The 24515-nt window shown below is 38.9% G+C and overlaps 1 protein-coding gene across 1 annotated transcript in view; it reads right to left on the bottom strand.

Moving 5' to 3' along the window:
* Positions 1 to 6090: 6090 nt before the first annotated feature.
* allc (allantoicase) overlaps positions 6091 to 24515 on the bottom strand; it is a 41839-nt gene continuing 23414 nt past the window's right edge. Inside the window, exons 7-12 of the mRNA XM_072251186.1 lie at positions 18594 to 18726; positions 16609 to 16764; positions 15612 to 15685; positions 15369 to 15477; positions 12949 to 13076; positions 6091 to 7973 (exon numbers count right to left, since the gene is read on the bottom strand). Of these exons, the coding sequence (XP_072107287.1) occupies positions 7839 to 7973; positions 12949 to 13076; positions 15369 to 15477; positions 15612 to 15685; positions 16609 to 16764; positions 18594 to 18726 (735 nt within the window). The 3' untranslated portion in view covers positions 6091 to 7838. The remainder of the gene's footprint in view (positions 7974 to 12948; positions 13077 to 15368; positions 15478 to 15611; positions 15686 to 16608; positions 16765 to 18593; positions 18727 to 24515) is intronic.

The following is a 24515-nucleotide window of genomic DNA, read 5'->3' as shown; positions in this document are numbered from 1 at the left end:
CGGTCTTGAGATTATAATGGAGCTAGAATTGAATTGGCTAGTGTCATTGTATCCCTGTCCATAGTTATTAATTTTTCATATATGTTTCCATTATTCATACCATGGCCAATCATGCATTCACCCCATTAAAGTACTCAACATCTGTGATTAATTACTTTTTTGTCCCTGTTGTCTCTTTATGTTACTTTGTTTTATGCGTTGTCATTTTATACAGTATTTGTCAGAGTGAATATTTCATTTGAATGTCTAAGAGTGTCTAAGAATGTCACTTCATACCACTTACATACCTCAGTGTGGAAAATACTGGGGCAAATGAGCATTGTGCTGCCTTTCACCTCACAGAACGAAGTAGAGCTGAAGCTCACCATCAAGTGATGACACCAAGAATCAGTGGCATGGAGATCAATGTCTGATTTAGTTTCTTGCTAAACTAGTAAATCAGATTTTCATATATAAAATAGTACTAAGGGAGAAATTGTCAAAAGCTTAAATTAGCTTGTGGAAAATTGATGAGAAAATCCACAAAGAACAATATAGCAAAATGGAGGCAAAATTATCCCAGTTATAGAAATCAACCTGGTCAATGGGTGCAAAACATTGTTGCAGGTGGGCTCACTACCATGTCGTGACTGTCACTAAAGCCACTTTCAGATTCTTTAGATTGTTTCCAGAAAAACATGACATAAAGATCTCCAGCAAAGGGGGAGAAGCGTGCCCCCTGTACAACCTATGTCCCAATGGCTACCTTCATCAAGCTGTGAATAGACCCTGGATAAGCAAACACCAAGTGCTACCACATGTTGAGGTTCTATCTAACAAAAAGTATGTTGTAAAGGATGGATTATTCCATTTTGCTGCACGTTTATTTTGTGGAAATATTTGGCCACAAATTAATGAAACAGCAGACTGCACAGAGTAGTCTCATGAACCAACAGGAATGAAGATGGTTGATCCTGTCAGATTATTCTCTAAACAGGTTTAGAGAGACAATAGATGAGTGCATTATTATTAAAATTTTTAACCTAGCTCCAATATCTTGCTTGACTTTTGGTGGGAAGAGCTTTCTCACTCAGATCCTTCACGAACAATCTGAGTCTACATCTCACCACATATTGTCACTGAGGCTATTGATATCATCCAGCAAAATGTCCATTTGCCAAAAAGATGTAGAAAGATGTGCCATGATCTTTGTTGAGGTCCATTCTGAACAGATGTGTAACACAGAACTCTCCGTACTAGGGGTTAGTCCCAGGAACACACATTGAGACAAACAGCAATTGCTGCTGGAAGATTCTTAATTTGGTGAAAGATGCACTTTGATCTGCTGGTCTTCCAGTGCATGGTGCTGTTCATGACCAAATGTGCAGATTGCTGTAGTAAAAGGTCCTCTACTCTGTAGAATCATATAACCATGAGAGCATTCAGTCCATCACATCAGTGCTATTTGAAAAAAAGAGTCACTCAACCTAATTCAGTCTTCCAGTTCTTGGCCTACAGCCCTGTGGGTCACAGATTTTAAATACATATCCTAGCATTACAGAGGTATGGATGAGAGTTTCTGACTCCATTGCACTCTCAAGAAATTACTTCCAACTTCTTTTTTTCATTTCCCCTTTAATTCTTTTAACAATCACTTTAAACAAGTGGTTTTTTTTGATTCCTTTGCTCAGGGAAATAGATCCTTCCTACTTACTCAATTTAGATATGTTGAAATTTTATACACCTTGGTTAAGTCTCATTTCAATCTGCCTTCTTACAAAGAAAACAAAATGCTACTCTATCAAATCCTTCCTCATTGCTATAATTTTCTACACCTAGAAACATTTCATAAATTTCTCTGGGTATTTTCCAGTGTAATTGTACTTTCCTGTAATTTAATACCAGAACTGTATGGATGAGGCTGTGGTCCAATTACTGTTATATTCTAGCGACATCTCTTTATGTTTGTATTTTTTGCCTCAGCTAATAAAGGAAAACATCTCTAGGCTTTTTTAACAATATTATCTACCTGGCCTGCTGCCTTTAAGGATGTATGGACATATAGTCTACAATCACCTGGCACTTTCCTTCACACTTGGCAAAATCATCCTACTTAATATATTTTGTTTCACCTCCCCAAATGTATTATTTCACATGTCTTTGATTAAAGTTTGTCTGTCAATTTTTCTGTACAACTGACCAACCATCTATATCTCCTTAAAGTCAAAATCCTTCATCCTCCTGGCAAACATAAGGCTAGGTTCCATACCACCTGCTGACTTCTTCATTATACTTCTCATGTGGGGAAGGTTGGTGTATTATCCACATAAGTTTGCTGATCTCAGTACATGAAGACCAAGAAGCCCACCACTTTAACTGGGACACTGTGGAAGTTTTGCCTCAGGCAGACATGAAGCATGCACAATAATTTTTAGAAACATGGTTGTCTTTTGATAACTCCATAAACAAACATAGCAAAATAAATGCCATCTACGGACCTTTAAAAGCCAAAGAAACATGAGCCAATAGAATTCAGAGCAACTGAAGGGGTAGCCAATCTGGACTGACGCAACCGTAAGGGAGCCTATATAAACGCGAGCACTTCCATGGAGAAACACCAACAACTGCACACTGAGGATGTCTCCTCAACTAGTGACGAAATGTCTGCAAGCTAATTGCCAAGCTCAATGAACACCACAACATCAAACACCTCAAACCAAGCTCCCAATATTCACCACCATCCTAAACATAAGTTCTGTGTAGAAAATCCAGTGTCTAGGATCCTCTTGTCATTACACACCTAGCAGCTGGAACCTATGCAAAACCCACTAACTGTTTGATGATAAAATTATATAGAGGAGATCTTGGTGACGTGCATATAAAATAGAAATATTGTACATTATTAGAGTGATCTGTCCTGCATTATAAATGATGGTATTTGAAGTTCTTGTATTATATAGAGTTGATTGCAGTGAAATGGAACACATCGGGACCAGTACATTTTGGGCCAATTTAGAGGCTAAACCAATTAGCCAAAGTATCATGGAAATAATTAAAAAGGTATAATAAAACAAAGTATGTATAAAATTAAATACAGAACAAATGATAACACTACCAATATTACTACAGTACTATTAAACTGTGTATTAATTCCTAATAGTTTTTGATGGAGAAATTCATCCAGTGTACACAATGAACAAAATCAGCAGATGCACCTAGTGCAGATAATAGACTGCCTTCATACAATGACTGCATCCTTAAAATCTTCATTTTCACTATCACATTCAAGAATGATTGTCAATACCTTCAAATTCTTTGTAGTTCCTAACTTGTTGAAGTAATAAAGTTGTTCACTCACAGTAGTTTCTAGAAGCTCCAAGCCTGAACGCTTGAAAACACAATGAACAAGACAGTTCTGAATTGTCTTACTGCTTATTTTTCACCAACTATCAGTGACAAAAATCACTGCTTTTTAAACACAAACATACGCAACTGATGTTACTTAAAAACTGTTTGCTCTAAGCGCAGTGTAGGGTCTAACAGTCACACAAGTGCGCGCGGCTGATGCTATTTAGTGTGCGCACACTTGTGTGACCAGTAGACAGTTCAGCAACAGTCTGCTGTCCTAATTAAGCAGCATGGTGTCCCAAATAAACAAAGGGAATCCTAATCAAGAATAACTTTCTCGATTAGTTTTTATTCTTTGTATTGTCACAAGTGTGGTTGCCCCAATTAACCGATAGCCCAATTAACTAGAATCCACTGTATTATAAAAAAAATGTGTATTTTTGATAACTGTGGCATTCTTAGTATCAAGAAGTCTTCCAGGAATTTGGGAGGATATCCCATTTGCAAACAAGTGTTTCTATTAATTAAAATGAATGGATAGGCATTTCTCTATCTTATGTGGAAAAAAAACATCGTCCTGAAACATCGAAGTTCTCAGTCTCCTACATATTCTGATTAACCTGCTGTGTGGCCACAGCAATTTTGTTTTTTTTTAATTTTGATCCTGAAAATATGCAGTATTTCACTCATCACTTGCTTTCAATTGCCAAGCCAGATTCAACACAGCAAGCTAAAGTGCATTTAAATCCAAGGTTCACTACCTTCTTTAATAGTTTGTGCTTGAGAACCTGATGAAATGTTTTCTGCAAGTTCAGGTACATTACACCCACTGGCAAACTGTGTTCTAATTTTAGTTACCTCCTCAAAGAATATCAGTGGATTAGTGAGGTGTGAGCAATTGCTTCAGAATCTCCGGTTGCCTCTTTTGGTTTCTCTGCTCTTTACAGGAATACTAAAATATCACATAAACACAAAAGCAATTTTCCACAGTTGATGTTTGTTATTCAGTACCTGATGCGGTTGTAAGTCTCCATTTAGAATAGTGCTCAAGGTTATTTCCATACATCGAGTCGGGGAAATTTCTTAATCCTACCAGATCAAATGTAGCTGATTAATTCTCAAAATATAGATGCAGCAACTTTTGTTGTTTGATATATATCCAAAGTGAGTTTGGCAGAGTGGTCCATTAAAGCTCCAGGATGCTGACTTCAGTCCTAATGAATGGTGCAGCCTGCAGTACGTTCTCCCTGTGGCTGCATAGGCATCATGGTTTCCTTCCACATCCCAAAGATGGGCAGATTGATAAGCAAATTGGCTGCTGTAAATAACTCCAGAATAGACAGGAGAATCAGAGTGGAGTTGACTACCATATGAGAAAGAAAAGTTTGCGGTGAAATAAATGAGGGATTGGGATTAATGAGATTGCTCTAACGGTGGGATGAATAACCTTTTTTATGTAGTGAGGAATGTGAAAGACATGTTGATCTTGAAATGAGCACTCTTAGCGTGCAAGGCGTCCTCCCAACTAATCTGGTTGTTACATTGAACATTCAGTCAAAGTTCATTCAAAACATGGTGACCATCCAGCTCAATATCTAATCTATGTTTCTTTTCATGTAAATATGCTGCTGAGATCTGGGACAAAATTCCTTCTAGACTCCTGAAAGCCACAAGAATAATTAAGATTCTGCATTGTTCTTCACCACTTAACACTGGATAACATAAATAAAAATCTATCTTACTTCACTTGGATGAATACAGTACAGTGCAGTGCAGTGGTTAAGATACTCATCTCATAATATTGAGGCCAGATGTATGGATCCAAGTTCCATCACAGTAGCTGGGGAATTTCAATGCAGTTTATTGATTAAATTAAATTAGATAACATCTAGATTTTAAAACCTGTGTAAGTAATGGTGATAGTGAAGCTGCTGGATTGTCATAAAAAATAATATAATTCACTCTTCTCCTGCTGGCATAGAATCGTGCCATCTTTTCCCAGCTCTGACCTATATGTGATTCTACTACCACTGCATCATAGTTCTCCAGTAACTACCCTCTAAAATCAGTTACTTAGTTCAGGAGTATTTAAATATTATCATTGCCTGTAACATACACATCCAGTGAATAAATCCTAAAATAAAAATTATAGTTCCTGCATTATTTAGCACAGCACACCCTCACTCAATAAATAATTCCTGAGCATACACTTTCCGAGGTTTTTTTTCCACCCTGGAGACAAACATGATATTTTTAGCATAAACAAAGGGAGCATCCAATTCTTCAGTAAACCTGAAACACAATCAGTGAAACTCCGCCTTCCATTCTTATTTTTAAAGATAAATCAGGCACGGACTTAGGTGAGCCTCACACCATGGAAAAAAATATATTTGATATGACTTCTCTCATATCTTTGTCCCTTTTCTTAAGTGTGAAATCCATTTGAAGTGTCATCATTGGTCTAATGTGGAAAATACAGAAGTCTCCCACAAAACATCAATGTGATAATGAACCAAATATCATGTTCATGTGTTAGTTCTTATAAAAGCTTTAACAACAACAATGCCTCTGCACTTCTTCAGAACAGTGGCATGGGAGTATTATGCCTATCTGTCAAAGTCCCAGTTCAATGTCCAGGTCAAAAAGCACCCATCTGAGATGATTTATCCCATCTTATTAATCCAGAAAACATTCACATAATATGTAAAACATCTTTAATTTAAGATAAATGTAAAAACACAATGGACTCTGAACTGAGATTTTTACTTTTTTTCTAATTTTCAAATATTTATTTGACTCCTCTCCCCTGCAATGGTACAGGGCTGGCATTTAAAGAGGAAAATAACACAAGTAACTAAGAAGTTTTACTACACAAATTTCCGCCACAAATTATGGTTACATACTCTTATAGGGAAGAAATAAACTAAAGTTGGTTAGAAATGTTTATTATTTCACAAACTCACTTGTGTAATTTTCTCTGATAGTTTAGTAGAGCCATTGGCGTTATCATCTCATATTAAATAACAGAGGTAACTTTGTTACAGGTACATTGCTTGTTCATATAGTAACATTACTGATAGCAATTATATACTACAACATGGCAAATTTATATTTTATATACATTACAGTAATTCTAATTGTGTTACTCAATCATGAGAAATTGTCTCAAAAAACTGCTGACTGCTCAACTCAATGCTAGGCTAAATATGACAACGGTGAAGAGAGGCCTGTGCTTTAAATAAAACTCTCAAGTCTATCTTTCACTTCCATCATGAATACAGCTCATTTAGGTATTCCTCAATATCTCCATGGATGGAAGAAAGGTCACCCAGACACAACATCTTCCAACAAGTAGAAGTGGGAATCACTGTGGAATTCTAGTCATTTGGGGATCTGATTTCTATGCAGAAGGTTTAATATTCCCATTCAATATTAAATTTAGAGGCAGGGCCAGTGTAGCCCAACTAAGCAGCAAATTCTGCTGCATTTACTTGTCCTTCTTGATGCAGGAGGTGTTCAACATGGCATAGATACCCCTTGGTTTTACTTCAATGAGGGAACTTCCCTGATACAAAGACTTCGTGGAGGTTCCCTCGTTATAAAGTGACCAAGAGGCATTTTTGGATTTTATTTTATCCAATAAGTACAAACACTATGAAATTAGAAAAAAATTGCTTTTTAAAACTATCTTCATCAATAAAGTTGTACATTGTCAATAAGTGTGAAGCATGCAGATTTACATTTTACTAGATTTTGCTTTCGGACTGCTGCATAGGATTTTCAAAGTGCTCATCTAGACATCCGACCCAAACCATTTACCTGTGAGATATGTTGGCCCATGATGATCTGATGGACTCAGATAAATATTAGTGCTGATGTGACTTTAAATGTGTATGCTTGGTTATTAATAGCACAATCAAGAGAAAATCGGCAGATGCTGGAAATCCAAGCAACACACACAAAATTCAGGAGGAACTTATATCAGGCGGCATCCATGGAAAAAAGTACAGTCAACGTTTCAGGCCAAGACCCTTTGGCAGGACTAAATTGTTTATTAGCACTTTCAATTTGTTATGCTTTATATAGACTACAAGCTGATACATTTCAGTTTCTAATGACCAAAAGAGACTCATTTTGTCGAACACCTAAAACAAACTGAGCCAAAAATTACAGTTCAAAATTAAAACCCTACAAAGAATTCAGCCAAGGCAGGGAAAATGCTGACACCAAGACATGCATCTGAATCTGGATCTTTGATTTATATTTAGAATCACAAGATCAGGTCTGCTAATGCCTGCATATAACATCAGTGCCTCCACAGTCCATATATTTGTAGAGGGTAAATGTCATTGATCAATTTATGAGAGAAGACTTTTTTCATAGCATTATTAGCGTCAATGACATAAGACATTCTGCAATAAAGATAAGTTTGTAGTCTATCATAGTCTAACAAAGCTGAAATGGTACCTAAGAGAAGAATTTACAAAATATTTATGAGAAACTTCACAGATTCATCGAGGGAAGGAACATGGGTGTCCCATTAGCCGCATCCTACTAATCCCACCATCTGGTTTAATCGTCAGCCTCACATGAGTTATGACATCTTGCATTTTGATGGAGAAGAAATGCTGCTGGTGTGGTTTCAGCTAAAATTGAAAGAGAAAGGATTATGAAAGGAAGGGACATTCTTTCCAAGGGAAACTGATTAAACACTTTTGTGGAGATGAGGAAGAACAGGAAAATTTCTTTCACCGTGTCACTCTCTGCAAGTGGAAAGTGCTTTCACACACAGTCAGTGAAATCACTACTTGGTCCTATATCCCTGCATTATCTCATTATCTTTTAATTTTATCATTATCCTTTACAAATTTTACACCAATAAACCAAAATGGTTAGTTAAAATATTTTACTGTTAACAATGCCCCATTAATTGAAATAATTGTATAGCAATGCTTTGATTTTACATAAATATAATGCTTTACATCATCGGCAATCAGAAGATCGGGGCTCAATTCCCAATACCCTCTGTAAGGAGCTTGCACCTTCTCCCTGTGACAATGTGGATTTCTTCACGGTGCTCCGGTTTCCCCTCATCCCTCCACATATTCCCAAAAAAACGTGCAGTTAAGTTTAGTAAGTTGTGGGCATGCTAAGTAGGCCAGAACCATGGCGACATTTGCAGGCTGCCCCCAGCATATTCTTGGATGGTGTTGGTCATTGACACAAACATCACATTTCACTGTGTGTCTTGATGTACATGTGACAAATAAAGCTAACCTTTCTTTACCAAAGGAATTAATGATGTTGAGTCACATTTCAGGGAGAATTAAAAGTGAGAAATTATAATTGTAGGCTTGGAACATAGACTATTCCATGTACAGTAGCTGGGGGACATGCAGGTGCCCATGGCTACTCCTTTGGTTTGGAGAAAGAGGGAGGAGCTGAAAGAGAAATTATTCAAGGGCAAGAAACAGTTCCAGAAGATAGAGGAGGGAGGTTGGGGGGGACTAGATAGGTCTATAATGTACAAAGAAACAGAGAGCTTCCTGGTGGGCAATGGAATTATATAGGGACTGGAGGTTCTTAAAGAAAATAAGGCAATCAGGGCCAGGAAACTGAAAGAAATTGGAGTAATGGAGACCATCCAAAGTATCCCAGATGGAGGTAGGAAGGGACTGAGCCAAGAGGGACAAAATAGACTCGAGGTATGTGGACACACATGCTGTAGGGCAACAGGCAGAAACAATGGGCTTCCTGGGGTAATTAGGTTTATGTGGATCTAAGGGTGGGAGGTAGAAACTAGCAGAGCACTCTCCATAAATGCTGCCTAACCTACTGAGTTCCTCTAGCTTTTTCCAGCATCTGCAGTCTCTCTTGTCCCTGAGAAATTAGAATAATATCTTAGAACAACAAGTAAGGAAACGGACATTAAAATTCATTGGGAGTAAACAAGCAGTAGACGAAGATGCTCAGAATGAGTGGCAAGCAGCGACAATATGGAAGTTCATTGTTCTGCCCCATCATCTTTCAGTGGATCATAACATACCAATTAATCAATAGAGGGCACAGATTGTGGAGGACAATGAAACACCTTCCTCCACAAACAATGTATAGACATAGTAATAGGTGACTGACTGCAAATTGATTCACAAACAGTTGGAGGCAATCTCAGGAAGTAGAAACTGAGCTCAGAGATGGCAGTACATATGAAAGAGAATTCTCTTCGGCAATAAAGTCCAGGAGCAGTGACCTACCACTTAAAACAGAAATAATTCACATAGCAAACCTGAACACTAAATAATTGACTATAGCTGATGTTGTTAAAACTTGGCCTCCAGAAAGTGAACAGTGGCCTGTGGTCTGTGGTTTGCCATAGAGTTTTTCAGTCTGTGCTGTCGGCATGAAACTGTAATGGTTAAAGGAGCTGTTAATCAAAAGCAGACTTTAACAATCCCTGGCACATCTGAGCTGAGTCTTGCTCTTCAAGGAAAGTGAAAGGGCATAGCCAAAGGGGAACAAATGCTAAAGTCATGTGAATTGAGCAGTTAGCGATTATATTTTAACAAAGCAACTGAATTCTTCCTTATTCATACTGATATAGAATTAGCCAAACTGCTGACCCCAGCAAAGTAAATTTATATTTTTCTAGCTCCCCCATCCACAATTATGGGAAGGAATGTTTATTTAAATATTAACCTGTTCCTTATATGAAACTAATCATTAACCACCTCAACTAACCAAATCAGCTTTACAGCCGTGAGGAAGACATAAATTTGTGAAAGCCCTTAAGTGCTTACATCAAGCAGAAACTTCCAAACAGAACAAACAACTGCAAAAACAATCTATTCTTATCCTGAAAAAGATATATTTTACACAGTTTAAATAAATCAATAATGTGTTACCTCTGTCAAGGATTCTCAATATGTAAATCAGTTAAAATTTGATAAGATTCTGAAGAATTTCTACTCTTTTTGTAATATGTAAATGAACTTTGAACCTTACAATTAGCCCATTAATGGGACATCAAAAACATTCCTACTGAGGATTGACAAAAGCAGGGCAGTGGACATTGTCTCCATCGAGTTTAGTAAGGCACTTAACAAGATCCCCCATGGTGGCTCCTGTTCAGAGCAGAGAAATTTAGAACATTGAACAGTACAGCACTGGACTCTGTTGTAGTGCCCTATTTCTCTAGAAACAATCCTTTGGCCCACAATGTTGTGCTGAACTAATTAAATTAGTAACAAAATGCAACTAAGCTAATCTCTTCTGCCAATACAATGTCTATATCACTCCATTCTCTATACATTCATATGCCTAACTAAGAGGCTAAATACGTCTATTATATTTGCCTCCACCACCACCTTTGTGAATGTATTCCAGGCACTCACTATTCCCTCTGTAAAAATCTTGCCCCTCACATCTCCTTTGAACTTACGAAAGAGATTCGGCAGATGCTGGAAATCTTGAGCAACGCACAAAAATTGCTGGAGGATCTCAGCAAGTCAGGCAGCATCTATGGAGAGGAATAAGCAGTTGATGAGTTGGGCTGAGAGCCTGAAGGAGGTCTGTCAGCCCAAATCATCGACTGCTTATTCCCCTCCGTCAATGTTGCCTGACTTGTTGAGTTCCTCCAGCATTTTGTGAACTTACCTCCTCTCATCTGAAATGCATGCCCTCTGGTATTAGACATTTAAACCTTGGGAAAAGGATACCAACTATCCACTCTATGCCTCTCATAATCTTATAAACTTATATCATATCTACCTCAGTCTCTGCTGTCCCAGAGAAAACAACCCAAGTTTGTCTAGCCTCTCTGTATTTGCAAGTATATCCCCTCTAATCCAATCAGCATCCTTGTAAAAATCTTCTGCACCTAATATACAATATAAAAATATACAGGAAACTAAAAATAAACAAATAATTAATTAAATATTTTTAAAATTCACATAAATGGGGGTCTAGTCCCAAAATTAAGGGGCCATACACAACGTGCAACAAGCTCCTTTGTTCAGCAATTTACAGAGCACCTTTGATTTAATGGTAAACCCAGCAGCAGAGAAACATTCAGATCCCGGTGTAGCCTAATCTGGATTGCTGTCAAATTAAGGTATCACACTGATTTCTTCTACGTAAATGGTTTTTGAGTCTTTCGAATATTCTACCCCAAAATACAATGGAAACAATCTTTGAACAAGGTACATTCAGATAGATTCTTGATAAGGGCCCTATCACTGATCCCTGCAGTACACCACTGATCACAGCAGCCAATCAGTAAAGCATCCTTCCATTTTATGCCAATTTATATTGCAATTAGCCTAAAAAATTCAACAAATTACTGAGGCAGGATTTTGCCCTTACAGGGTCCTCGTCAACTCTTGCCTTTCAAAATGTATCTAAATCTGATCCTTTAGACATTTCTGCAATAATTTTCCTACCTCAAATGTAAAGCTCACTAATCCTATAGTTACCTGGCTTATGCTAGCTATACTGCTTAAATAAAGGAATATTAGCTCTCCTTCATGCTTCTACCACCTTACATGTGGCCAAAAAACACACTCTAGGCTCCATCAGCAATCCAGCTATGGAGTACTAGCACAGAAATAGGCCCTTGGGCCCACTAAGTCCATGCTGAAGCATTTTAAACTGCCTACTCCCATCGACCTGCACTGGGACCATGGCACTCCATACCCCTTCCATCCATGTACTTATCTAAACTTCTCTTCCCCTATCTCCTCCCTTACTTCGCATAGCGTACTAGCATTTATCTCATCTGGCCCTGAGGGTTTATCAAATTTTATGCATTTCACATCATCTAAAACATCCTCAATGCTAACCTGCTCTAAATTATCCACATATTATCCACAAACTTATTATCTTGGTGAAGTCAGCTGAGAAATATTTAGATAAGATCTCACCTGCATTCTCTGGCTCCTCACATACTTATTGAATGGCAGGTCCAAGTGGCCTATTTATGTTTTTATGTCAAATGCTTGTACATTTGAACACACCTGCATCATACAGTTAACTTATTCCTAACTTCCAAGTTACACTGCAGAGGGGCAGGTCTGCAATACGTTAGTCATCAGCCCACTCTGGCTCTATGGTTCATGTAGCCATTGATTAATGGAACACAAATTACCCTACAACCAATAGGCTCCTGATCCAGCGTGGAGAACTTCATTCACCACTACTCTGAGCTGATTCTGTGACCTACAGACCCAATTTCAAGGACTCTTTACAGACTCCTGTTGTCAGTATTATTCTTATTCACAGTTTGTCTTCTATCTATGTTTATGTAATTTTTTTTCAAAAAGTTCTATTCTTTTGTAGGTACCTGCATGAAAATGAATCTCATGGTAGTAAAATCTCATGTTTTTATTTTGAACTTTGAACTTAAATGGTTCAGCCTATTGTGCCTACTTTAGTTCTTTGAAAAGTTAGACTCAAATCCCACTCCTTCCAAATAGCCCTGAAATGTTCTCCTTTGATCATGAATAAATACTAATTCATGTAGTCTTCACTCCTCCATGATCACTAATTTTGAGCTCCCATATAGCTCTATAGTCTTAAATGCACATCATTCTGAAGCCGACTAATTAAGGTCTTCACACCACATACCTTAGTAATTGGCAGCAGTATTTTCCATTTCAAGCTCGTGCAGCTTTTCCACTCTGCTTTGATGCTTTCTCTCTCCTTCTCTGGACTGATGACACACCCTTCAATTAGGCAACTATCTGGAAAGTTACCTAGTGACAGAAAGCTTTTTGCTTAACAATGCCATTCACGTTCATGTCCAATAAAACAATTCTACTCATCTGAGGTTAGCTGTTGAAATATATTGGAATAAACTTTAACATCCAGCTGGACTGGCGGGGGTGGTGGGGGTGAGGTGTTGGAAGAATAAAATCCTCCTCAAATTGTAACATTTGGTAGAGTTACAAATGCAACTCTACCAAGGTGAATTGGAGGTCAGGGAACTGGTCCATTCAGAAACACAAGAGATCCTGCAGGTGCCAAAAATCTTGAGCAACACACACAAAATGGTGGACAGCCCAGCAGGTTGGGTGCAGCATCTATGGGGGGAAGTGAACAGCTGACATTTCGGGCCAAAACCCTTCATCAACACTGGGAAGGTGGTGGGAGAAGCTAGAATATAAGGTTAGGGGAGGGGCACATGCTGGCAGGTAATAGGTGAATCGAGGCAAGAGGGGAAGATCAGTGGGTGGGGGGAGAGGGATGAAAGGGAATGATGTGAGAAACTAGGAGGTGATAGGTAGGAAAGATGAGGGAGGAAGAAACCGATAGGAGAACAAGGAATAAAGGAAAGGAGGTGGGGAACTAGAGGGAGGTGATGAGTACATTGTGAGGATGAGAAGGGGAAGTGAAGGAGTGAGAGGGCCACCAGAATGAGGGAAAACTGGGGGGGGGGGCGTGGCATGAAGCAAGGCAACCAGAGGGGAGTAGTTACCGGAAGTTAGTGGTTACCTTTTCTCTCACTACTATTCAGGGCCATAAACAATCCTTCCAGGTGACATGGTGACCTGAAAGTGTTATTTCTTGCATCCAGTCCTCCCAATATGGCTCCTCTCTATCAGTGGGACCATAAACATATTGGGGGACTACTTTGTCAAGCACCTTTGCTCAGTTCTCCTCAACAGCCGGGATCTCCCAGTGGCTGCTCGTTTCAATTCTGAATGCTCCCTATGTATTTCTGATGATTTGCTTGGATGAAATATCTAACTGGTCACATCTACCCTTTTAGGTAAATCGAAAGGACTCTATGAAATTAATTTCATGGTGTCAGCAGGATCCTTTCAGTGCCCTGGCCACCATGCATCTCTCAATCAGGTTAACACAGATTATTCAGTTATGTTGGGACAGAACCAATAAATTTAGCCCCCTGAACCTGGTCTGCCATTCATGACTGATCAGTGTCTCAATGCATAGGACTGGCTGACTAAGTGGTAGCACAATAACAACCTTACACTCATCAGTAAGTCCAAGGAATTGACTGTGGAGTTCTGGAAGAGAAAGTCAAATGAGCACACATCAGACTTCATTGATGGGACAGCAGTGGAAAGGGTGAGCAGTTTCAAGCTCCTGGGTGTCAACATCTCTGAAAATCTATCCTGGACCGAATATATTGCTGCAATCAGGATAAAGGCATGTAGCAGCTATAGTTTATTAGGAGTTTGGGGAGATTGGGTATGTCAGCAAATACTCTAGCAAATTTCTACAGATGTACCACGGAGAACATTCCAACTAGTTGCTTCATCATCTGGTATGGAGGGGTCATTTCACAGGATTGGTAAAAGCTACAGAGGGATGCCAGCTCCATCATGAGCACTAGCCTTCGTACATCTTCAAAAAGTGATGTCTCAAAAAGGCAGCATCCGTCATTAAGGACTCTCGCTATCCAGAACATGACCTCTTCTCATTAATACCATCAGAGAGAAGGTACAGGAGCCTGAAAATGTACTCTCAGCATTTTAGGAACAGCTTCTTTCACACCGCCATCAGATTTCTATATTATCTCACTATTTTTGCGCTATTTGTTTAATCTTTGTGTATATACTGTATATATTTCTCACTAATTTATAGTACATTTTATGTATGATACTATACTGCAACTGCACAATTTTCACTGAGATATGTCAGTGATAATAGACCTGATGCTGAACTATATTTACCCACTGAACCATCAAAACCTTTTCAGATTTTAGGAAATTGTCATCAGCAAGCAGTTGCCAAGTTACTTACATAACAAGAATTTCAATTCAAAACCAATTTACTGGCAGTAAAACTGCTTCAAGACATTCTGAGATCTTGGCAGATGTCCAATTAATATAATTCTATCTTTCATTAAACTGGAAATGAGAGAACATAATTATATAAAGTTTCTTTAAATGCAAAATAGGCATTACAGTTTTAAAGAAGTGTGTTGGTTAGGAAATATGATGCAACTTAAGTAGGCATGAAATGGATTTCAATATAATCATGGGAATCTTCTGGATTTCATTTTTGTCCTCTCATTATACCTTTAAAATGGTTTGTGTCAATCTCAATGTCTGTTATTAAGCCAGGATGCCCAAGCTTAAAAATGGCCCATTCACAGCCAGGTACCTGTAAAATACCCTGGTCATCTGCCTGGAAAACAAAATATAAAAAATCCAAATCAATTGATATGTATTTAGAAACTATGGGTCAGAAAATTACCTATGTGTGTAAAATGTCATGGGCTGCTATGAAGACTATCAACTGGCAAAATTTTGGTTTGCTACCTTTAATATTGCTGGTCGGTCCAGTCTCCGGGCAGTTTCCCATCCATCAGACATAACTTTGGATCTTCCAATACCTTCAAGTATAAGTCTTAAAATGTTAGGAATATTAAAATAGTTGAAAAAAATAAAACTTAAAATAGAGGAAGGATTACTTAAAACAAAAACAGAACATGCTGAAAAACCAGTAAGGCAGCAGCTGTAGAAACAGTTAATGTCCAAGTTCACTGACCATTTATAGAAGGCTTCATGTGAAAGATTAACTACCTGAAATATTAATACTGTTTCTTCCTTTACTGATGCTATCTAGCCTGCTTTTTGATAAAGGGTTATTTAATTTGCCTTTAAGAAGAGTATTACATGAAAAGTATGCCTCCAATTACGAAGTAACATGATGTTACATCTGCAAATTCTGCTGTTAATTTGTGTCATACACATTATTGCCTAATTATATCTGGATATGTCCATCTTATTATCAAAACAATAAAGAAATTGCTGCATGTACAAAAATGAATTTTTGGAAACTTTACATAATGGACACTGGATATTGGTTCTTTTAATGAAATGAATGCTTTGTTGATAGAACTAATTGCTACTATCGTTGATAGGATTAATTCTACTAGTAATTAGTTGCATAAAATTAAGCAAGTCATTTTAAATAATATAAATAGATATAGTGTAAGGTGCCTATTTTGTGTGACAAAATTGCAATGTTAAGGGCTGTAGCTCCAAACTTCCACCCCCTGCCTCTTATTATGTTTAATTTTCCAGACAGTAGAGCATCTACATGAAACTGATGATAATGTGAGTAAAGTTGGGTTGGGCAGTTGGGGATTCGATACTCAAAGTTATTCTATCTGAAAATTTCTTCTAAGAAGAATAAGAATATTAAATATATATCTCAGAACTTTAGATAAACATTTCATTAAACTGAATAAAGTAAATCATCCTGCTCCTTTAATAAAATTCCTTGAAATGAAATGTGTTGTAACTATATTACCTATAATGTTGTTAGGAAGTCCAAAATGAGCATTGCTGAATCCCATGCATACACCTCCGTTGGTCATTGCAACCAAATCTATTGTTTGCCCCTGTGAAATTGATGACCAATCATTGTGGCCTATGCCATAAACCCTCAGCCGTGCAATCCCGCCATCTAAAGAAAGAAAGTATAGTATTACATGATGTTTGCTTAGATTTACTGCAAAGCTGCCAATATCACCAAATAAAATTATTGCATGACAAATCTATTCGACAAAGCATGCCCTGCTACCTGTAAGCAAATTTTCCAAGTGGCACGCTATAAGTAAAGTTGGTATTTCCTATTTTTCAGAATGGTCAAGTCTCTGAGATGTCTCTGACCTTAGTCTGTTGCTCAATATCCTCCCTCATTAAGTTGCACTGTACTCAGCCAGTTGCCTGCCTAAAGTTGTATATGAAATGCCAATAGTATGCAACTGCTATCCTAGTTCTTTCACCACAGTCATCCTTCTGCTGTGGTGCTAAGACCAAGTGAGCAATTCTAATTCAAGATTGAAGTAGATAACTGATATATGGTTGTGCTGTGTCATGGTTTATGGAAGAGTCAGGATGATAATGTAGCTGTTTAGTCAACCGCCTGGCAGCAAACAATGTCCAGTGAGCTCATCATGTCAATCTTGCTGCCTCCTACAGCAGATAGAATAAGTCCTCTGTAACACACATCAAAGTTTCAGGTCCTGACGAAGGGTCTCGGCCTGAAACGTCGACTGCACCTCTTCCTAGAGATGCTGCCTGGCCTGCTGCGTTCACCAGCAACTTTGATGTGTGTTGCTTGAATTTCCAGCATCTGCAGAATTCCTGTTGTTTGCGTTTAAGAACTCTGTAAGCAAGTTTCATGGTAGATTGGATGTTAGAGTGGACGATGAGACTATTAAAATATATAAAGCAGTTTTAAAGCTGCTCATACAAGTCGCTATTTCTAGGGGAATGGTATCCATGATTAGAGTCACACCTATCCACTTTTAAAGGATAATTATGTGTTGAATTGCCGTGCTGTGTACTAAGGGACTTTTTTTTGTGCAGAAGGAGGAGGAAGAAATTAGATATCACTGAGAGTCCTGTGGAGCCACACCAGGGATTCTTGCTTCTGCTTTCTGCCTGTCTATTTAGTTTCTAGTTAGCCCTGTTGGAATTTACTATGTCACCACAAGAAAAGCCCTCTCACCATTGAGCACATCTACAAAGAGCACAGTCACAGTAAAGCAGTATCCATCATCAAGGTCTCCCATCGTCCAGGCCACACTCTCATCTCATTACTGCCATTGTGAAGGAGGTACAGGAGCCTTAGGTCCCATACCACCAGGTTCAGGAGCAGTTATTACCCTTCAACCATCAGGTTCCTGAACCAGAGTGGATAACTTCACTCACCTCAACACTGAACTAATTCCACATTTCAAAGACTCTACAACTCACATTATCAATATTATTTATTACTTATTTATTATTTTTTTTCTTTTGTATTTGCACAATTTGTTGTCTTTGGCACATTGGTTGTTTGTTATTGTGTAGTTGAATCTATTGTGTTTCTTTGTATCTACTGTGAATGTCTACAAGAAAATGAATTTCAAGGTAGTATATGGTGCTATATATGTACTTTGATAACAAATTTACCCTGAATTTTGAAGACTTGAGAAGTACGGTTTTGAGAGATACATTTCAAATCAAAGATGGTTTTTCGTTAACTTGAGAAACATTCAATTCATTGGAACAGGAATTTAAATTTTAGTTATGAGCTCTAATGCCTCATGATGCATAGCATTGCAGCTGACGCTGACAAAATCTCTTGTGCATCCTCAGACTATATCCTTTAAAAACACAAATTTGGAATCACCTACTTGGTCTTTTCTGATTTTACTTGCATTCTCATTTCAGCTTTGATATTCTAGGGAACACTGGATTACTCCACTACTGTGTTATTCAGTTAGAAAGCCTTTGAATGGTTACCTGGGTACATGTTAAGCCGGATATGAGTCCATCGCTTCTGCTGCTGAACAGGGAAGTAATGATGGCAGGTGTCAACATAACCTGGTTGTAGAATTGTCATTGGAACTAACTCAGTCCAGCACTCTGATTTCAACTGACATAGAAAGAGTAAAATGTGAAAGACTTGTCAACTTTTTCCTAATAGTCACCAACTTACTTGGCCTCTATAAAATGATGGTAAACCAAAAAAATATCAAATGAGCTTCCTAATATATTTCTGAACATAAGAACCCAAGAAAATTAGAGCAGAATTGGATCACTTATCTTTTCAGCCCTGTTCTAAAATTCTTTGCCAATCTGCCTCATTCTCCCCTTCTGCAACATTTCTCTGAAGTCCTCAGTTCATTGATAATCCAAAAATTTATCAGCTTCCTTTTTAAATACTACCAATGATCTAGCTTCTACAGCCCTCCATGGTAGAGAAATCCAGAGATTCTCTACCCTCTGTGAGAAGTACTTCCAATGTACCACACCTTTAAAAGACCGCCCTAATTTTGTAACAATGTTCCCTCACTTGAGATTCTCCCACCAATAGAAGCACCTCTACACCTATTCTGTCACAACTCTTCAAAATCATGTTTCAATAATGTTGCCCCTTATTCTTAAAAATTCCAAAGGAAAGAAAGATAATGGCAGAAATGTCTATATCTTTGTGGCAAAAGTATAACAGTTAAATAGTCAAATCAAGTTTATTGTCATGTGCAGTACAGTAAGGAACAAGTGCAACGAAAAATTTGCTTGCTGCAACATCACAGGAATATAGTGCTAGAAATGGTCCAAAGTATTCCATTGCTGAGGAATAATTTGGCTTTTGTAGGTTGGTTCAAGAAGCTGATGGTTTTTTGAAAACAGCTGTTCCTGAATCTGGTGGTGAGGGACTTCAAGTATCTGTACCTCTTGCCAAATGGTAGCAGAAAGAAGAGGGTGTGACCCAGATGGTTGGATTGCTTAATGATACATGCCACTTCTTGAGGCAGAACAACTCTACCATCTTGGTCAATAGAGAGGAGAGCTGTGCTTGTGATGAAACAAGCTGTGACTACTACTCTTTGCAGCCTCTTGTATAGAAAATGCCATAACACAATCAGTCAGGATACTGTCAAATGTGCCTCTGTAGAAATTAGAGCATTTGGCATACAACTGTACAATAATTTATATATGGCACAGACCTTGTTGTAGTGAGGCCTGCAACAGTTAAAGATTGAGCATGTTTCAGTCTCAATCTATATTGTGTGTTTGAAGGGATGCCAATGCTGTATGGTGAGGGGAAAAGAAAAAAAAGCAATAATTGTAAATTGCTTTGACTGATTGGATTGAGGACTTGAGAAATAAACAGCAAAAAGATTGGATTAAGATAAAGGGCAGAATATGAAACTATAATTGAAGGGAAAATCAGAGAAAAGTCTTAATTTTATATCTTTGTGTTTCCAGTAACAATTTCTGTAAGAATAAGTTTCCTCACCAGTTTATTTTCAATAACAGAGAAGTTGATTAACATAGCAATTGTCACATTTTTTAAAAATTGTAATGACAAGACAATTCACTGAGACATGATCATGTCAATAAAATATGCAAATGCAGGACAATTTGATACAGTTATGGGAGTTCCATTCTTATCAGGAATACTATTGTTATAAAGCTAATATTGCAGTAGTATAAATCAGGGAGACATTTTTGATATATAAATGTATTTGTGCAACTTTCCTCAAAGTGGATGTGCCATTTACTACTAAATGATCATGAACAATATTAACCTCACAGTTTCAAATCCACCCACTGATTTTGTGCTAATGCATCACTGAATTTGACAACTGGTTGAGGAAAGGGAGAGAGAGTTTAACAGAAGCATGTAGCGGCAGTCGGCACTTTTTGCATGCCACTGTCCCGAAGAGATACCAGATTGGGTGAACAGAGAGCAAGTTTAAAAGAAGTGAGCAGGGACAATTTTGCATGCCACAGTTCCTGAGGAGACTTTGGATTGGCATAATTAAGCACTTGGCAAGGACCAATAAACGAAGTTAGGTTTACGCAGAGCGGTCATTACGTGAGTGGGCCTTTGTTAGAGTGAGGAGCTGAACTTCAGCTCATCGAGGCTTAGGAGAGGTGAAAGCTAAAGGTAATTTTTTTTTCTTCATTATCTAGTCTTTACTTCTTTCTCCTTGCACATTTAGAGCAGTGGGGATACCAGACAGGATTCTGGAATCCTCCTCCTGTGGGATGTAGGAAGTCAGGGAGGTGTCCTGTGTCCCTGATAACTACACCTGCAACAAGTGCATCCAGCTGCAGCTTCTAACAGACTGTGTTAAGAAATTGATAAACTCCAGATCATTGGGGAGTCCGAGAGGTTGATTGACAGGAGATAAAGGGATGTAGTTATACTTGGGTGCAGGACACAGGTAACTGGTGACTGTCAGTAGGGAGAAAGGGATAGACAGCCAATGCATAGTACCTCTTTTGTTGTTTCCCTCAACAACAGGTATAGTATTTTGGATACTATTGGGACGAATGACCTAGCAGAAGAAAGCCACATGAGTCAGGTCTCTGTTACTGAATCTGGCTCTGTGGCTCAGAAGGGAAGAGGGGGAAGAAGAAGCGAGCTGTAATGATAGAGGATTTGTAGGTTAAGGGAAGAAAAAGGAGCTTTTGTGGACGAGAATGATGTTCCCAGATGGTTTATTACCTTCTGGGTGCCAGGATAAGGGACATTTTTGATTGAGTCCATGGCATTCTTAAGTGGAAGGGTGAACAGCCAGAGGTCATGGCCCATGTTGGTACCAATGACATGGGTAGGATGGGTGGTGAGGTTCTACAAAGTGAGTTCAGGGAGTTAAGTGCTATATAAAGGATAGGATTTCCAGGGCTGTGATCTCAGGATTGCTGTTCAGACCATGTGCGGAAGGGGCCAGAAGTAGGAAGATCATACAGTTTAAAACATGGGTAAGGAGTTGGTGCAGAGGGAGGGCTTCATATTTTTTGATCATTGGGCTCACTTCCAGGGAAGGTTGAACCTGTACTGAAGGGATGTTTTTCATTTCAATTTGGGAGGTACTAATATCCTAGCTGTAAGGTTTGCTGGTGCTGCACGGGGATGGGGAGTGGGTTAATCTAGAGTTGCAGGGGGATGGGAACCAAAGCAACAGAACAGATAGTGGAGTGGTTGTGAAGAAATATGTTGTTAGCCTCCATACAAAGTCAGGAATCAAAAGGACAAGCATGGTGGGATTAATGTTTTGAGCTGCGTATATTTCAATGCAAAGAATATAGGAAAGGTAGATGAGCTCAGGCATGGAATTATGACATTGTAGCCATTAGCAAGACTTGTTTGCAGGAGGGGCAGGACTGACAGCTCAATCTTCCAGGCTTCCATCGTTTTAGACCTGATAGGGCAGGAGGGATTAAAGGGGGAGGGGTGGTGTTCCTACTTAGGAAAAATGTCACGGCAATGCTCTGTCAGGACAGACTGGAGAGCTCTTCTAGTGAGGCTTTACGGGTATAACTGAGGAATAATAAAGATAATGACCACTTTAATGAGACTATATTATACACCACCCAACAGTCCGCAGGACTTGGAGGAGCAAACCTATAGAGAGATCACAGGCTGTTGCAAGAAACTTAAGATTGTGATAGACGGTGATTTTAATTTTCCAAATGTTGACTGGTATTCACATACTGTGAGAATGCTGGAAGGGAAAGTTTGTCAAATGTGTTCAGAAAAGTTTCTTTAATCAGTACATAGAGGTCCCAACAACAGAGAGTGTGATACTAGATCTCCTATCAGGGGCTGAGATAAGATAGGTGATAGAAGTTTGTATTGGAGAACACTTAGCTCTATTCATCATAATGCCATAAATTTCAGGATAATTATGCAAAAGGATAGATCTAGTCCTCAAATTGAGATTCTAAATTGGAGAAAAGCCAATTTTGATGATATCAGAAAGGATCTGGCAAGTGTGGATTGGGCCCAGTTATTTTAGGACAAAGCTGTACTTGGAAAGTGGGAGGCCTTCAAGAGTGAAGTTTTGAGAGTACAAAGCTTGTACATGCCTGTAGAATAAAAGGCAAGGACAATACATTTCAGGAACCTTGGTTTTCGAGAGATATTGATGCTCTGAAAGGAAAAAAGGAGATGCATAGCAGATATAGACAGGTAGGAACAAATGACTTGAAGAGTACAAGTAGTACAAGAGAACACCATAAGACCATAAGACAAAGGAGCAGAAGTCGGGAATTCGGCCCATCGAGTCTGCTCCACCATTTTATCATGAGCTGATCCATTCTCCAATTTAGTCCCACTCCCCCACCTTCTCACCATAACCTTTGATGCCCTGGCTACTCAGATACCTATCAATCTCTGCCTTAAATACACCCAATGACTTGGCCTCCACTGCTGCCCGTGGCAACAAATTCCATAAATCTACCACCCTCTGGCTAAAAAAATTTCTTCGCATCTCCGTTCTGAATGGGCGCCCTTCAATCCTTAAGTCATGCCCTCTCATACTAGAGTCCCCCATCATTGGAAACAACTTTGCCACATCCACTCTGTCCATGCCTTTCAACATTCGAAATGTTTCTATGAGGTCCCCCCTCATTCTTCTAAACTCCAAGGAATACAGTCCAAGAGCGGACAAACGTTCCTCATACATTAACCCTCTCATTCCTGGAATCATTCCAGTGAATATTCTCTGTACCCTCCCAATGTCAGCACATCCTTTCTTAAATAAGGAGACCAAAACTGCCCACAGTACTCCAAGTGAGGTCTTACCAGCGCCTTATGGAGCCTCAACATCACATCCCTGCTCCTATACTCTATTCCTCTAGAAATGAATGCCGACATTGCATTCGCCTTCTTCACCACCAACTCAACCTAGAGGTTAACCTTAAGGGTATCCTGCATGAGGACTCCCAAGTCCCGTTGCATCTCAGAACTTTGAATTCTCTCCCCATTTAAATAATAGTCTGCCCATTTATTTCTTCTGCCAAAGTGCATAACCATACACTTTCCAACATTGTATTTCATTTGCCACTTCTTTGTCCATTCTTCCAATCTATCCAAGTCTCTCTGCAGACTCTGTTTCCTCAGCATTACTGGCCCCTCCACCTATCTTTGTATCATCAGCAAACGTAGCCACAAAGCCATCTATTTCATAATCCAAATCGTTGATGTACAACGTAAAAAGAAGCGGCCCCAACACGGTCCCCTGTGGAACACCACTGGTAACCAGCAGCCAATTCAGAATAGGATCCCTTAATTCCCACTCTCTGTTTCCTGCCAATCAGCCAACGCCCTATCCACTATGTAACTTTCCCGTAATTCCATGGGCTCTTATCTTGTTAAGCAGCTTCATGTGTGGCACCTTGTCAAAGGCCTCTGAAAATCCAAATGTACAACATCCACTGCATCTCCCTTGTCTAGCCTACTTGTAATTTCCTCAAAAAATTGTATTAGGTTTGTCAGGCAGGATTTTCCTTTAAGGAAACCATGCTGAGTTCTGCCTATCTTGTCATATGCCTCCAGGTACTCCGTAACCTCATTCTTGACAATCGACTCCAACAACTTCCCAACCACCGATGTCAAGCTAACAGGTCTATAATTTCCTTTTTGCTTCCTTGCCCCCTTCTTAAATAGCGGAGTGACATTTGCAATCTTCCAGTCCTCCGGAACCATGCCAGGATCTATTGACTTTTGAAAGATCATTGCTATTGCCTCCGCAAGCTCCACAGCTACTTTCTTCAGAACATGAGGGTGCATTCCATCTGGTCCGGGAGATTTATCTATCCTTAGACTTCCTCTGTGAAGACTGATGCAAAATGCTCGTTCTTTTCCTCCGCCATCTCCTTATCTCCCATTACAATTTCTCCAGTATCATCTTCTATCAGTCCTAT

The sequence above is a fragment of the Mobula birostris genome, chromosome 2 (assembly GCF_030028105.1).
Source record: "Mobula birostris isolate sMobBir1 chromosome 2, sMobBir1.hap1, whole genome shotgun sequence".
Taxonomy (NCBI): domain Eukaryota; kingdom Metazoa; phylum Chordata; class Chondrichthyes; order Myliobatiformes; family Myliobatidae; genus Mobula; species Mobula birostris.
This window is presented reverse-complemented; position numbering and strand designations above follow the sequence as displayed.